At 44.4% G+C, this 15,205-nt stretch overlaps 1 protein-coding gene across 2 annotated transcripts in view; it reads left to right on the forward strand.

The window, feature by feature from the left end:
• Nucleotides 1-15,057, forward strand: part of LOC309392000 (glycerophosphodiester phosphodiesterase domain-containing protein 5-like) — a 125,342-nt gene extending 110,285 nt beyond the window's left edge. The window contains exons 15-17 of one of the 2 annotated variants that reach the window (XM_081952878.1): nt 4,931-4,945; nt 13,599-13,711; nt 14,691-15,057. In XM_081952878.1, the coding sequence (XP_081809004.1) occupies nt 4,931-4,945; nt 13,599-13,711; nt 14,691-14,704 (142 nt within the window). In that variant the 3' untranslated portion in view covers nt 14,705-15,057. The remainder of the gene's footprint in view (nt 1-4,930; nt 4,946-13,598; nt 13,712-14,690) is intronic. The other variant, XM_081952879.1, reaches the window with a different exon arrangement.
• The last annotated feature ends 148 nt before the right edge of the window (nt 15,058-15,205 follow it).

Consider the following 15,205-nt stretch of genomic DNA (forward strand, 5'->3'; position numbering starts at 1 on the left):
AATAAATTGTAGGTAAAGGTAAAGGTTCCCCTCGCACACATGTGCCAGTCATTCCTGACTCTAGGGGGCGGTGCTCATCTCCCTTTCAAAGCCGAAGAGCCAGCGCTGTCTGAAGACGTCTCCATGGTCATGTGGCTGGCATGACTCAATGCCGGAGGCGCACGGAACGCTGTTCCCTTCCCACCAAAGGTGGTCCCTATTTTTCTACTTGCATTTTTTACCTGCTTTCGAACTGCTAGGTTGGCAGAAGCTGGGACAAGTCACGAGAGCTCACTCGGTTACATGGCGCTAGGGATTCGAACTGCCGATCTTTCTGATCGACAAGCTCAGCATCTTAGCCCCTGAGCCACCGCCTCCCTCTAATTTACCTTTAAATAAATTGTAGAGGATGACAAATTGTGGGGTCGTTGGTGCTCTGCGAGCTTTTCTTGCAGACGTTTCATCATCCAACTAGGCGACAGGATCAGCCGTGAAGGGAGTGGTGTTTGCTCTCTGTTTATATCCAAGTGGCTTGCCCTGTCAGTGTTGGTGGGAGTATTCTTGTTCCTAGTTATGGTGCTTCTTGATGGTCCCTCATATAAGTCTTTCCTATATAAACAGAGAAAACACACCCTACCCACTTTCAACATTGATGATGTTACCTAGTTGGGTAATGAGACGTCTGCAAGGAAACAGCCAAACTTAGAAAGCACCGAGGACCCCACAATTCAACCCTGAGCTGCAAAAATTCTCTTCCAGGGACAAATTCTTTTCTGTCCTGCTTCCAAGGTCCATGTGCCTTGAGGTGGCACTTTCTCCTTTTCCTCAAGCTTCCGAAAACTAAGCTTAAGGTTCTCCTAATTTCTAGCGTTCAGTGTAGAAAACAAAACTTTAAAAAAAGAAGCATGCAACTTGAAGAAAAGAAGCTGAAAAGAGAGGAGAGGGGGAAAAAACTCACAGACAGTTTTAAAGAGAGAACACAGCAAATGCCTGGAAAAGCAAAATAAATCGTTGGTTTAACGTTGGGCAGATTTGGGGGTAAATAAAATATCAGTAAGCTCCTGAACTTTGGGGAAAAATTCTCATGCCTTTTTAAAAGTACTTTGTCAAGATATTCATCATGGGTGGCTGGGAAATTCTGGGAGTTGAAATCCACCCACCTTAAAAGTTGCCAAGGTTGAAAAAACAACATCAGTTGCTTAGCCCAAGCCTAGGTTTTATTAAGAGGGATTGACACAGAAGGAACGACATTCTCAGGATGGTTTTGTTTTCAAACAAACTTAAAATAACAGTGTCCTCATCTTGCAGGATTCCAGGGAAATAATATCAACATTTCAAAGCACATGATTTTGGTTGCCCTCTTGAACTTTAATGAATTAAATGTATTTATTTATTCAGTGCAAATGGACCTTGACTGCCAGCAACTCTGGATGGTTTACAAATGGTTAAAAGCTTTAAAAACCGAGGGGACCACAGCAAAATACTCTTTAGTAGAGAATATTCATAAAATACTCTTTAGTAGAGACTATTCATAAAATACTCTTTAGTAGAGAATATTCATAAAATACTCTTTAGTAGAGACTATTCATAAAATACTCTAGTAGAGAATATTCCTAAAATACTCTTTAGTAGAGAATATTCGTAAAATACTCTAGTAGAGAATATTCGTAAAATACTCTTTAGTAGAGAATATTCGTAAAATACTCTTTAGTAGAGAATATTCGTAAAATACTCTTTAGTAGAGAATATTCGTAAAATACTCTTTAGTAGAGAATATTCGTAAAATACTCTAGTAGAGAATATTCATAAAATACTCTTTAGTAGAGACTATTCATAAAATACTCTTTAGTAGAGACTATTCATAAAATACTCTAGTAGAGAATATTCATAAAATACTCTTTAGTAGAGAATATTCATAAAATACTCTTTAGTAGATAATATTCCTAAAATACTCTTTAGTAGAGAATATTCCTAAAATACTCTTTAGTAGAGAATATTCCTAAAATACTCTTTAGTAGAGAATATTCCTAAAATACTCTTTAGTAGAGAATATTCGTAAAATACTCTTTAGTAGAGAATATTCCTAAAATACTCTTTAGTAGAGAATATTCGTAAAATACTCTAGTAGAGAATATTCCTAAAATACTCTTTAGTACAGAATATTCGTAAAATACTCTTTAGTAGAGACTATTCATAAAATACTCTTTAGTAGAGAATATTCATAAAATACTCTAGTGGAGACTATTCATAAAATACTCTAGTAGAGAATATTCCTAAAATACTCTTTAGTAGAGAATATTCATAAAATACTCTTTAGTAGAGACTATTCATAAAATACTCTTTAGTAGAGACTATTCATAAAATACTCTAGTAGAGAATATTCATAAAATACTCTTTAGTAGAGAATATTCGTAAAATACTCTTTAGTACAGAATATTCGTAAAATACTCTTTAGTAGAGAATATTCGTAAAATACTCTTTAGTAGAGAATATTCGTAAAATACTCTTTAGTAGAGAATATTCGTAAAATACTCTTTAGTAGAGACTATTCATAAAATACTCTTTAGTAGAAACTATTCATAAAATACTCTTTAGTAGAGAATATTCCTAAAATACTCTTTAGTAGAGAATATTCCTAAAATACTCTTTAGTAGAGAATATTCCTAAAATACTCTTTAGTAGAGAATATTCCTAAAATACTCTTTAGTAGAGAATATTCCTAAAATACTCTTTAGTAGAGAATATTAGTAAAATACTCTTTAGTAGAGAATATTAGTAAAATACTCTAGTAGAGAATATTCGTAAAATACTCTTTAGTAGAGAATATTAGTAAAATACTCTAGTAGAGAATATTCCTAAAATACTCTTTAGTAGAGACTATTCATAAAATACTCTTTAGTAGAGAATATTCGTAAAATACTCTTTAGTAGAGAATATTCGTAAAATACTCTTTAGTAGAGAATATTCGTAAAATACTCTTTAGTAGAGAATATTCGTAAAATACTCTTTAGTAGAGAATATTCGTAAAATACTCTTTAGTAGAGAATATTTGTAAAATACTCTTTAGTAGAGAATATTCGTAAAATACTCTAGTAGAGAATATTCGTAAAATACTCTTTAGTAGAGACTATTCGTAAAATACTCTTTAGTAGAGACTATTCATAAAATACTCTAGTAGAGAATATTCATAAAATACTCTTTAGTAGAGAATATTCATAAAATACTCTTTAGTACAGAATATTCGTAAAATACTCTTTAGTAGAGAATATTCCTAAAATACTCTTTAGTAGAGAATATTCCTAAAATACTCTTTAGTAGAGAATATTAGTAAAATACTCTAGTAGAGAATATTCGTAAAATACTCTTTAGTAGAGAATATTCGTAAAATACTCTTTAGTAGAGAATATTAGTAAAATACTCTAGTAGAGACTATTCATAAAATACTCTTTAGTAGAGAATATTCATAAAATACTCTTTAGTAGAGACTATTCATAAAATACTCTAGTAGAGAATATTCCTAAAATACTCTTTAGTAGAGAATATTCCTAAAATACTCTTTAGTAGAGAATATTCCTAAAATACTCTTTAGTAGAGAATATTAGTAAAATACTCTAGTAGAGAATATTCCTAAAATACTCTTTAGTAGAGACTATTCATAAAATACTCTTTAGTAGAGAATATTCATAAAATACTCTAGTGGAGACTATCCATAAAATACTCTTTAGTAGAGAATATTCATAAAATACTCTTTAGTAGAGAATATTCGTAAAATTAGTAGAGACTATTTGTAAAATACTCTTTAGTAGAGAATATTTGTAAAATACTCTTTAGTAGAGAATATTCGTAAAATACTCTAGTAGAGAATATTCGTAAAATACTCTTTAGTAGAGACTATTCATAAAATACTCTAGTAGAGAATATTCATAAAATACTCTTTAGTAGAGAATATTCCTAAAATACTCTTTAGTACAGAATATTCGTAAAATACTCTTTAGTAGAGAATATTCCTAAAATACTCTTTAGTAGAGAATATTCGTAAAATACTCTAGTAGAGACTATTCATAAAATACTCTAGTAGAGAATATTCCTAAAATACTCTTTAGTAGAGAATATTCCTAAAATACTCTTTAGTAGAGAATATTCCTAAAATACTCTTTAGTAGAGAATATTAGTAAAATACTCTAGTAGAGAATATTCGTAAAATACTCTTTAGTAGAGAATATTAGTAAAATACTCTAGTAGAGAATATTCATAAAATACTCTTTAGTAGAGACTATTCATAAAATACTCTTTAGTAGAGAATATTCATAAAATACTCTAGTGGAGACTATCCATAAAATACTCTTTAGTAGAGAATATTCATAAAATACTCTTTAGTAGAGAATATTCGTAAAATTAGTAGAGACTATTTGTAAAATACTCTTTAGTAGAGAATATTTGTAGCTCAGGATTGAACTGTGGGGTCCCTGGTGCGCTTGTGCTTAGTGGTTTTCTTGCAGACGTTTCATGACCCGACTAGGGAACATCATCAGTGCTAGAAGAGAGCAGAGTTCGCTTTCTGCAAGCAAGCCACTTGTTTATAAACAGAACAAACTCTTTTTTTCTTCTGGCACTGATGATGTTACCTAGTCTGGCCAGGAAAGGTCTGCAAGAAAACAACCAAGCTCAGAGAGCACCAAGGGCTCCACCCAAAAAATCTTCATTTACGGATCTTTATTCATGGCAGAAATAGCCAATCCCAAAGGGGAGGAAAGAGAAATAGAGAAAAAGGAGTTTTTAATCACCCTCTCCAAAGTCCTGGGATGCCTTTAGGGCCCTTGAAAATGCCAATTAAGGGTGTGTGTGTGTGTGGAATTTCTGGGTTATTTTTCTTACTGCTCTGACATTTCTCTGCATGTCCTTTCCTCTTTCTTCTTCCTCTTTCTGCTGCTGCATTTCGGCATCTTTACAGCTATCACTTAATCAGGTAATTGTTGGGACTTCCTCCTCCTCCCTCATTTCACCTACATCTCTAGTTTGGTTTTTTCCTACCCACCCCTTAACATTCCTGTGAGCGTTGCGGGAAATAGGGAGGGAAGCCAAGGCAGTGTTGCCAAGTTGAGGGGAAATGAAATATATATATATGCATATCAATGTATAGATGACATAAAGTTTTTGTCCTGGTTTCAAATAGCATCCGAAAGTAAATCAGAGTCCGAGGCAAAGGATTCCTCAAAGTCCCAATTGATGAAGAGAGCCACGTTGGCATATCTGGGAAAACCTGAGTCTGAAAGCTTCCCGGTTTTCCCCACCCAGTTGAAAGTTCAAGATCTTGCCCCCACACCCACAAGTCCCATCCCATGGCCCAATCTCCCACTGCCACACTGGTAGCTTCCACCCATCCAATTTCAATCAGGTGCAGAGACAAAGGATGACCTTAGTTTTCTAGAAAGAATGCTGTTATGACTAACTATCATCAAACTCTGTACAATCCCCCCCCCCTCCCGTTTTCCCACCATAGAAAATGCATAGGAGAATAATAGAAAGTGTGGCAGGCCAAAGATCCAAAAGCAAAGATGGCTGCAGGCCTGACAGTTTTGCATTTTCTGCACACTGAAGCAATCTGATCTCTCTGCTTTCAACTGAGTTGAAGTCTTTAGTCCATCTTACCCAGCTTTTTCAGACCTCGTGCCCTGCAGTTAAGGTGGACACCAAGCCCCATCATCCCCACCAGCTCAGTAGCCTTAGCATCCGCGCTTGGTTGGTTAAGACTTTCCAGAGTCAAATCTGGGAAGGGACATTTGTTGCCTCATTTATTTTGGGGGGACACTTTGAAGCAAATCTCTATGAACAAGTCAGAGGGAAGATAAAAAAAATTAAGAGAGAGACTTGATGGCTTGTGAACACTGCTTGACCAAAAACGGGGAGTGGGGATGCTAAGAAAGAAAGAAAAAGAAAGAAGGGAGGAAGGAAGGAAGGAAGAAGAAAGGAAGGAAGGAAGGAAGGAAGGAAGGAAAGAAGAAAGAAAGAAAAAGAAAAAGAAAGGAAAGAAGGAAAGGAAAGAGAGAAAGAGAGAGAGAGAGAAAGGGAGGGAAGGAAATAAGGAGGGGAAGGAAGGACTACAAACCTGGCATTAGATGCAGCTTCAGACCATAATCCAGGGCGGGAAGGGACCTGGAGGTCATCTAGTCCAACCCTGCTCCAGCAGGACCTTGTTAAAGCGAGTTTCTGTCTTTTGATCCCCCAGTCACGTGACTACATAGCCACGCCCACAGAACCGGTAGTTTTAAAAAAAATTAGAATTCACCACTGCCTCAGCCTTCGTTTTTGATTTGCTAAGATATGCAACTTCAGGCAGAAAAAAAAGGCAATTGGCTGAAAATGTTCAATTTCATTTTGCTCAGGGCAATTAATTTTATTTTTGATTTTATTATTTTACTTATCTACTGCCTTCATTATTTTTGCAAAGAGCTCAAGGCAGCAAACATATCCAGGGCACCTTGTTCTTCCTAGTTTCCCTGCAACAATAACCCTGTGAGGGAGGTTGGACTGAGAGAGAGAAGGACTGCCCCAAAACCACTAAGCTGACTTTCATGCCTAAGGCGGGACTAGAACTCCCAGTCTCCTGGTGATTGGCCCAAAGTCACCCAGCTGGCTTTCATGCCTAAGGCGGGACTAGAACTCACCGTCTCCTGGTGATTGGCCCAAAGTCACCCAGATGGCTTTCATGGCTAAGGCGGGACTAGAACTCACCGTCTCCTGGTGATTGGCCCAAAGTCACCCAGATGGCTTTCATGGCTAAGGCGGGACTAGAACTCCCCGTCTCCTGGTGATTGGTCCAAAGTCACCCAGCCGGCTTTCATGGCTAAGGCGGGACTAGAACTCCCTGTCTCCTGGTGATTGGTCCAAAGTCACCCAGCTGGCTTTCATGGCTAAGGCGGGACTAGAACTCACCGTCTCCTGGTGATTGGTCCAAAGTCACCCAGCCGGCTTTCATGCCTAAGGCGGGACTAGAACTCACCGTCTCCTGGTGATTGGCCCAAAGTCACCCAACTGGCTTTCATGCCTAAGGCGGGACTAGTACTCGCTGTCTCCTGGTGATTGGTCCAAAGTCACCCAGCCGGCTTTCATGCCTAAGGCAGGACTAGAACTCACCGTCTCCTGGTGATTGGCCCAAAGTCACCCAACCGGCTTTCATGCCTAAGGCGGGACTAGAACTCACCGTCTCCTGGTGATTGGCCCAAAGTCACCCAACTGGCTTTCATGCCTAAGGCGGGACTAGAACTCGCTGTCTCCTGGTGATTGGTCCAAAGTCACCCAGCTGGCTTTCATGCCTAAGGCGGGACTAGAACTCGCTGTCTCCTGGTGATTGGTCCAAAGTCACCCAGCTGGCTTTCATGCCTAAGGCGGGACTAGAACTCGCTGTCTCCTGGTGATTGGTCCAAAGTCACCCAACTGGCTTTCATGCCTAAGGCGGGACTAGAACTCGCCGTCTCCTGGTGATTGGTCCAAAGTCACCCAGCTGGCTTTCATGCCTAAGGCAGGACTAGAACTCACCGTCTCCTGGTGATTGGTCCAAAGTCACCCAGCTGGCTTTCATGGCTAAGGCGGGACTAGAACTCACCGTCTCCTGGTGATTGGCCCAAAGTCACCCAACCGGCTTTCATGCCTAAGGCGGGACTAGAACTCGCTGTCTCCTGGTGATTGGTCCAAAGTCACCCAGCTGGCTTTCATGGCTAAGGCGGGACTAGAACTCACCGTCTCCTGGTGATTGGTCCAAAGTCACCCAGCCGGCTTTCATGCCTAAGGCGGGACTAGAACTCCCAGTCTCCTGGTGATTGGCCCAAAGTCACCCAGCTGGCTTTCATGCCTAAGGCGGGACTAGAACTCACCGTCTCCTGGTGATTGGCCCAAAGTCACCCAACTGGCTTTCATGCCTAAGGCGGGACTAGAACTCCCTGTCTCCTGGTGATTGGTCCAAAGTCACCCAGCTGGCTTTCATGGCTAAGGCGGGACTAGAACTCCCAGTCTCCTGGTGATTGGCCCAAAGTCACCCAGCTGGCTTTCATGCCTAAGGCGGGACTAGAACTCACCGTCTCCTGGTGATTGGCCCAAAGTCACCCAACTGGCTTTCATGCCTAAGGCGGGACTAGAACTCGCTGTCTCCTGGTGATTGGTCCAAAGTCACCCAGCTGGCTTTCATGGCTAAGGCGGGACTAGAACTCACCGTCTCCTGGTGATTGGTCCAAAGTCACCCAGCCGGCTTTCATGCCTAAGGCGGGACTAGAACTCACCGTCTCCTGGTGATTGGCCCAAAGTCACCCAGCCGGCTTTCATGCCTAAGGCGGGACTAGAACTCACCGTCTCCTGGTGATTGGCCCAAAGTCACCCAACTGGCTTTCATGCCTAAGGCGGGACTAGAACTCCCTGTCTCCTGGTGATTGGTCCAAAGTCACCCAGCTGGCTTTCATGGCTAAGGCGGGACTAGAACTCCCAGTCTCCTGGTGATTGGCCCAAAGTCACCCAGCTGGCTTTCATGCCTAAGGCGGGACTAGAACTCACCGTCTCCTGGTGATTGGCCCAAAGTCACCCAACTGGCTTTCATGCCTAAGGCGGGACTAGAACTCGCTGTCTCCTGGTGATTGGTCCAAAGTCACCCAGCTGGCTTTCATGGCTAAGGCGGGACTAGAACTCACCGTCTCCTGGTGATTGGTCCAAAGTCACCCAGCCGGCTTTCATGCCTAAGGCGGGACTAGAACTCACCGTCTCCTGGTGATTGGCCCAAAGTCACCCAACTGGCTTTCATGCCTAAGGCGGGACTAGTACTCGCTGTCTCCTGGTGATTGGTCCAAAGTCACCCAGCCGGCTTTCATGCCTAAGGCAGGACTAGAACTCACCGTCTCCTGGTGATTGGCCCAAAGTCACCCAACCGGCTTTCATGCCTAAGGCGGGACTAGAACTCACCGTCTCCTGGTGATTGGCCCAAAGTCACCCAACTGGCTTTCATGCCTAAGGCGGGACTAGAACTCGCTGTCTCCTGGTGATTGGTCCAAAGTCACCCAGCTGGCTTTCATGCCTAAGGCGGGACTAGAACTCGCTGTCTCCTGGTGATTGGCCCAAAGTCACCCAGCTGGCTTTCATGCCTAAGGCGGGACTAGAACTCGCTGTCTCCTGGTGATTGGTCCAAAGTCACCCAGCTGGCTTTCATGGCTAAGGCAGGACTAGAACTCACCGTCTCCTGGTGATTGGCCCAAAGATACCCAACTGGCTTTCATGCCTAAGGCGGGACTAGAACTCGCCGTCTCCTGGTGATTGGCCCAAAGTCACCCAGCTGGCTTTCATGGCTAACATAAGAGTAGAAATTTAAAAATTACGAGTATTTATTTATTTAGTAAATTTTTCTGCTGTCCATCTGTGGATCGGGGGCTTTTGCTACCCTGAAATCCTTGGCCTTTTTCTGAGTTGATGGAATTTCTGGATCAGGAAACGCTTGATTGCAGCCACCCACAACAAAATACACACGCAGGTAGTCCTCGGTTTAGGACCAGAATTTCCATTGCTTAACAAGGCGGTTTGCTAAGTGAGTTGCATCATATTTTATGACCTCCTTTGCCACGGTCGTTAAGCAAATCACTGCAGCTGTTAACTGAATCACACGGTCGTTAAGGAAATCCAGCTTCCCCCGTTGACTTTGCTTTCGAAACTGCCTGCTACGGTCGCAAATAGTGACACACACACAACACGGACTGTGCAACTATTGTCAATAAAATGCCTATTGCCAAGTGGCCAAGATTTTGATTGCATGCCCATGGGAAGCTGCAATGGTCCTAAAGGTGAAGACCAATTACAACTCACTTCTTACAGTTGTAGATGTGAACAGTGGCTAAATGAATGGTTATAAGTCGAGGACTACCTATAATATGATAGAGATATTTTTTTTTTTGTTCCGCAATTTTTGCCCTTTCTTTACACGGACTGGCTGAAATCACGCTGTGGCTTGAAACCTTGACTCCCTCCTTTTTCCAAAGGCCAAAGGTTGGGTGAGGAGATATATATGTCCAGACCGTCATCTTCCTCCCGCCTCATCCAGGCTGCCTCTGTGCACATCTGTGCTTTCTCCATGTTCCCGGCATCACTTCTCTCTTTCCTCATCTTTGCAAAAACCAGCTCTTCTTTTTTCTTTTTCTTTTTTTTGACTTTGCCAAGGAGGGCAGGCTTAATAAGCAGGAGGGCGGAGAGAATTTTGAGCTTGGGTTTTATACAGTGACGGTCTTTTAAGTGGCATGGAGGGCATCAGTAGAAAAGCAGATCTCCCTCTCAGTTTCAAAGAGCAGGGACTGGTTTTTTTGGGGTGTTGTTTGCTGGTTTCCTTCACTGGAGAGGAGGTGTAATCAAAGCCACAATCCAGCAACATTGGGATGGAAGGGAGATTTAGGACTTCCATACCACACTTCTTAATTTTAGGGATTACTTCTGATTTTAAAGTCCTGATGGGACCCTCCAGTCGCCCTGATTCTAACCCCAAAATAAGGAGTCAAAAGGGAGGTTTTTTTTAAAGTTATATGGTGAAACAACAGTCCTGTTTTCCCTATTCTATTATCAAAACTTTTGATGCAAGCTAATAGGACATCGGTGTTCACTTGGGGCCCAAGGTAGCCCCAGGTATAGGTAGTCCTCGACTTACAACCACAATTGAGCCCAAGACTCCTGTTGCTAAGCGAGACAGTTGTTAAGTGAGTTTTGTCCCATTTTACAACTTTCCTTGCCCCAGTTGTTAAGTGAATCGCTGCAGTGGTTAAGTTAGCAGCATGGTCGTTAAGCAAATCTGGCTTCCCCTATTGACTTTTGCTTGTCTGAAGGTCGTAAAAGGGGATCACACGACCCCGGGATGCTGCAACTGTCATCAATCCCAGTTGCCAAGCCCGTGAAGTTTGATCATGTGACGGTTGAGATGCTGCAACAGTCACACATGCAAAAGTCCCACTTTTCAGTGCCGTCGCGTCTTTAAACGGTCACTAAACAAAACCGTTGCAAGTTGAGGACTAGCTGTAGAAGGGGGGTAACCTGGATCGATATAATATCCTGTTCTCCCCCAAATAAGACCTCCCCAGATAATAAGAACAATCGGACTTTTGAGCGCAGGCGGTAAAATAAGCCCTCCCCCCCGAAAATATAAGCCCTCCCCTAAAATATTTAAACACATGCGCAGCTGTTCCCCGCCATTTCCTGGGGGGGAAGGGGGGAAATGCCCCACGCGCCCCGCATGCACCTGCCATCCACGCGGAATAGCCTCGCGGAAGCCGCTCCCGCAAACCCTATCTCCCGCGCCCCTTCTCTTAGTGGCGGCCGCAAAAACAGCAGACTGGCAAGAGTGCGCCAGAAACAGAGACAGAACCTCCGGCCCTCTCTGGATCAGCTGATCCGCGGGCCGAGATTAACGGGCACCTCCTGCACCTCCAACATAATAAGACCTCCCCGAAAATAAGGCCAAGCGCTTATTTCGGGGGGGGGTGTCAAATGAAAATGAGACCCTGTCTTATTTTCGGGAAAAGACGGTAAGTAACCCAGAGAGGAGAGATAGCTCTGGGTATCAAGAAGACGCAATGATCCAGATTTGAGGGGGACAGGAAGTATTTTGCATGTACCCCCAACTCTCCAGCAACACCTTGAAAGCAGCCGCTGTTGTGCGAAGGCAGCCGGGTGACTCCAGATGCCCCTGGGGCGTCTCGTACACTTCAAACCACCTTTTTCCTCTTTAAATCTGGATTTGTTGGCCCACCGGACCGTGTGTTGCGTGATTGCATCACTCACAATTCCCCCCCCCCTTTGTGTATATGGCATCTCTTGTGTTTTGTGTTAGGTTTTCCTGCATGTTTTTATTTGTCGGTTTCTTTGTCGGTGTGGGTGTCCCCCTTTATTCTTTAGAGCCCTCTGGGGCAAGGAGAGTAGGAATCCCTGGCCTTTTATCCCTCATTCTGTCCTGTGGAACAGCTTGCATCCAGAAGTTGTGAATGCCCCAACACTGGAAGTCTTTAAGAAGATGTTGGATAGCCATCTGTCTGAAACGGTATAGGGTTTCCTGCCTAGGCAGGGGGTTGGACTAGAAGACCTCCAAGGTCCCTTCCAACTCTGCTATTGTATTGTATTGTATTGTCCTTTCTCCAGAACTCGGAACAGCAAAAGTAACATTTCCTCCCCCAGTTTTAACACCTTATTAACAACCCTGCAAGTTAGGCTGGGCAAGAGATAGGGAGTGTCCAAGGCTGAGGGAAGATTGGAACTCGTTTTTTTCCAGCCCAGAAGCACTTTTAAACATTTATTTTATTTAAACAAAATAATAATGGCTGCCCATCACAGCAGGATAGTATTTATTCTGAGTAACGGCATTGTAGTAGAAGCAATATCTTAACCACAGTAGTATTTGAAAGGGAGGATTAGCAGTTCGCAATACTGTAAGAATAATACAGTTTATTTTATGCATATATTAGATTTCTAGCCCGCCTTTATTACTAAGTAATTCAAAGCAGCGACTATATATCCAGCACGCCTATCTCCTCCTTTCCACCCCTCAACAACAACCTTGTGAGGTGGGTGGAGGGAGAAAAAGGGACTGGCCCAAAGTCATCCAGCCAGCTTTCAGGCCTAAAGCAGGATTAGAACTCATGGTCTCCTGGGGATTGGCCCAGAGTCCACAGGTCTTAAAGTGGCCAAATTTGGAGACGGGGGGCGGGGGGAATTCCTGGAGTTGAAGGCCACAAATCTTAAGGTGGCCATATTTGGAGACTAGGAGATTCTGGGAGTTGAAGTCAAAAGTGGCCAAATTTGGAGACTGGGGGAATTCTGGGAGTTGAAGTCCATAGGTCTTAAAGTGGCCCAAATTGGAGACCCCTGTTTTAGAACAAGATGCGGCAGAAATGGATTTCCCTTTATGCCACTAGAAAGGAAGCCTGAATCCTGGTTCCAAAATGGAGAAAAGATGGAAGACTGAATGTGTCTGTCAGGGTTTCAAATAGCATCCAAAATTAAATTAGAGTCCGAGGCAAAGGATTCCTCAAAGTTCCCATTTGTGAAGAGAGCCATGTTGGCACATCTGGGAAAACCCGAATCCGAAAGCTTCCCGGTTTTCCCCACCCAGTTGAAAGTTCATGATCTTGTATCCCCACACCCACAAGTCCCATCCCATGGTCCAATCTCCCACTGCCACGCTGGCAGTTCCACCCATCCAGTTCCAGTCAGGTGCAGAGGTAAAAAAACAAAGGATGACCTTGGCTTTCTAGAAAGAATTTTGTTATGGCTACATATCATCTAACCCCCTCCCATTTCCCCACCATAGAAAAGGCATAGTAGAATAGTAGAAAGTGTGGCAGGCCTGACAGTGTCATTTTGCACCATTTTATTCCCAGGCGGGCCTCTCCAGGCCCTTCTGGTGGAGGAATTATTTTCCTAGCTTGGAAAATGCCCCACGTAGGGTCAAAAAAGTCAAGATGGCAGTTGGCCATCGTGCAGCATGTGTGTGTGGGAAAAATACGCGGGGCTTTGGCCGGATGTGGTGGGTTGCTCTCCGGTGGCCCCCTTGCCTTCCCCAATCCAGTGGATCCCCTTCAAACGAGAATCTTTCCGTTTTTCCACTCCTGTCCCAGGTGGCGCTTCAGCAGCATTCGCACCTACAACCCGGAGCAGATCATGCTCAGCGCTGCCGTCCGTCGGTCCAGCCGCGACGTCAACATCATGAAGGAAAAGCTGATCTTTTCAGGTAAGGAGCCGAGGACGCTTCGGTTTGTTCTGCGTGACGTGTTGACTTGTCGGTTTAGTGATCTGCTTGCGTGACAAGCATGTTAAAGTTACAGGTGATCCTCACTTAACAGCCATTCGCTTAGCGACTGTTCAGTTGAGACAGACCTGGAAAAATGAGACTTCCATCCGGGTTTCACACTGAACAACTGCGGCAAGTTTCTGTTCTGACCGAGGCTTCCCGAGAGCCTGAAGGAAACTCCTTGTCCTGACAAAAAAAACCTTTTATTCATTGACTGCGAATTCCTCTCGTTCACCTCCAGCAAAGTCTTTCAAGGGAGGATTTACAGTCACAGACCTTCTCTGGCTTGGAGAGCTGCCAGGCCGATCTCTGCAAAACTTTGCAAGGAGTCTCGGAGAGTCACGAACCAATGAAGGGAACTCATGGCCTCCTGCAAGCTCCACTCCCCTTTCGCTCCTCTTTTATTCCCTCTGGGAGGGGCCATTCATCCTCCACCTGTGGCCTTACTCCCAAGTCGACCCTTGTTCCTTAGCCGTTCCCTTCTCCTGGCAGCATGCATACATCGGGAACAGGCTCCAGCTGTTCTTCTGCCTCACTGATGTCTGACTCCGAAGGTAGCTGATAACTGTCAGACGGCCCTGGCCCCCTCTCTGCCTCCGACTCAGAGCCCTCCTCAGAGCCTTCCCCAGACTCCAGGACTGGCCCAGGTTCCTCCCCAACCTCCTCACTGTCCGAATCTGCTGCCAGCTCCACTGGCCGCTGAGAGGTCACAACAGTGATCTCGGAAGCTAGTTGTTTCTTGCAGACGTTTCATGACCCAGCTAGGGAACATCATCAGTGCTCAACTAGTCTTAAGTCGGGTCATGAAAGGTCTGCAAGAAACAACCAAGAAAACTCGAGAGAGCACCAAACGCCGACCCTGAGCTGAGAAAGATTCTCCTTCTGTCAGCCAAATTGTCTTTTGAACCATGTCTTGCAGGTTCTAGCCTCTAGAGGGCGCCAGGCTGCCAGACTTGGGGGTTTCCTTCAGCCTGGAGCGTAAGTCTGCTTTCAAAGGCTGGCATTAACCACAGCAGCAGGGTGACGGGGCAGCCGCCGGAAGGGGCCAGGGGGCATCCTCGCCTTGCTTTGATCACTTGGGAAAGTTGGCACTAACCTCAAGGCCTTTCCGGGTTCCCGGTTCGGTTCGGGTGCAGCCCCTTTGATCTTCTCGGGGAGGGAGGGAGCGGCCGTCCTCTTCCTCTTTTGAAAGGCGGGAGCAAAAGGGGCAGACGGATTTCGGAGGGATCCCCGCAGCCCCAGGGGGCTGTGTGGGCAGAAGGCCGGAGGAGAAGCCTTGGGCACGCAGGGAAAGCCGGGGTGGGGTGGGGGTTGTCCCGATAAAGGGGCTTTGGCTCCGGGGGTCTCGCTCTCAAAGGAGCCCCTGGGCTTTGGACCCCTTTGGACCCCCGTCCCTGAGATGGCTGGGCTGCTGGGACTTTGAAATGGGAGTCT

Source organism: Natrix helvetica (assembly GCF_964273705.1).
Source record: "Natrix helvetica genome assembly, chromosome: 4".
NCBI lineage: Eukaryota > Metazoa > Chordata > Lepidosauria > Squamata > Natricidae > Natrix > Natrix helvetica.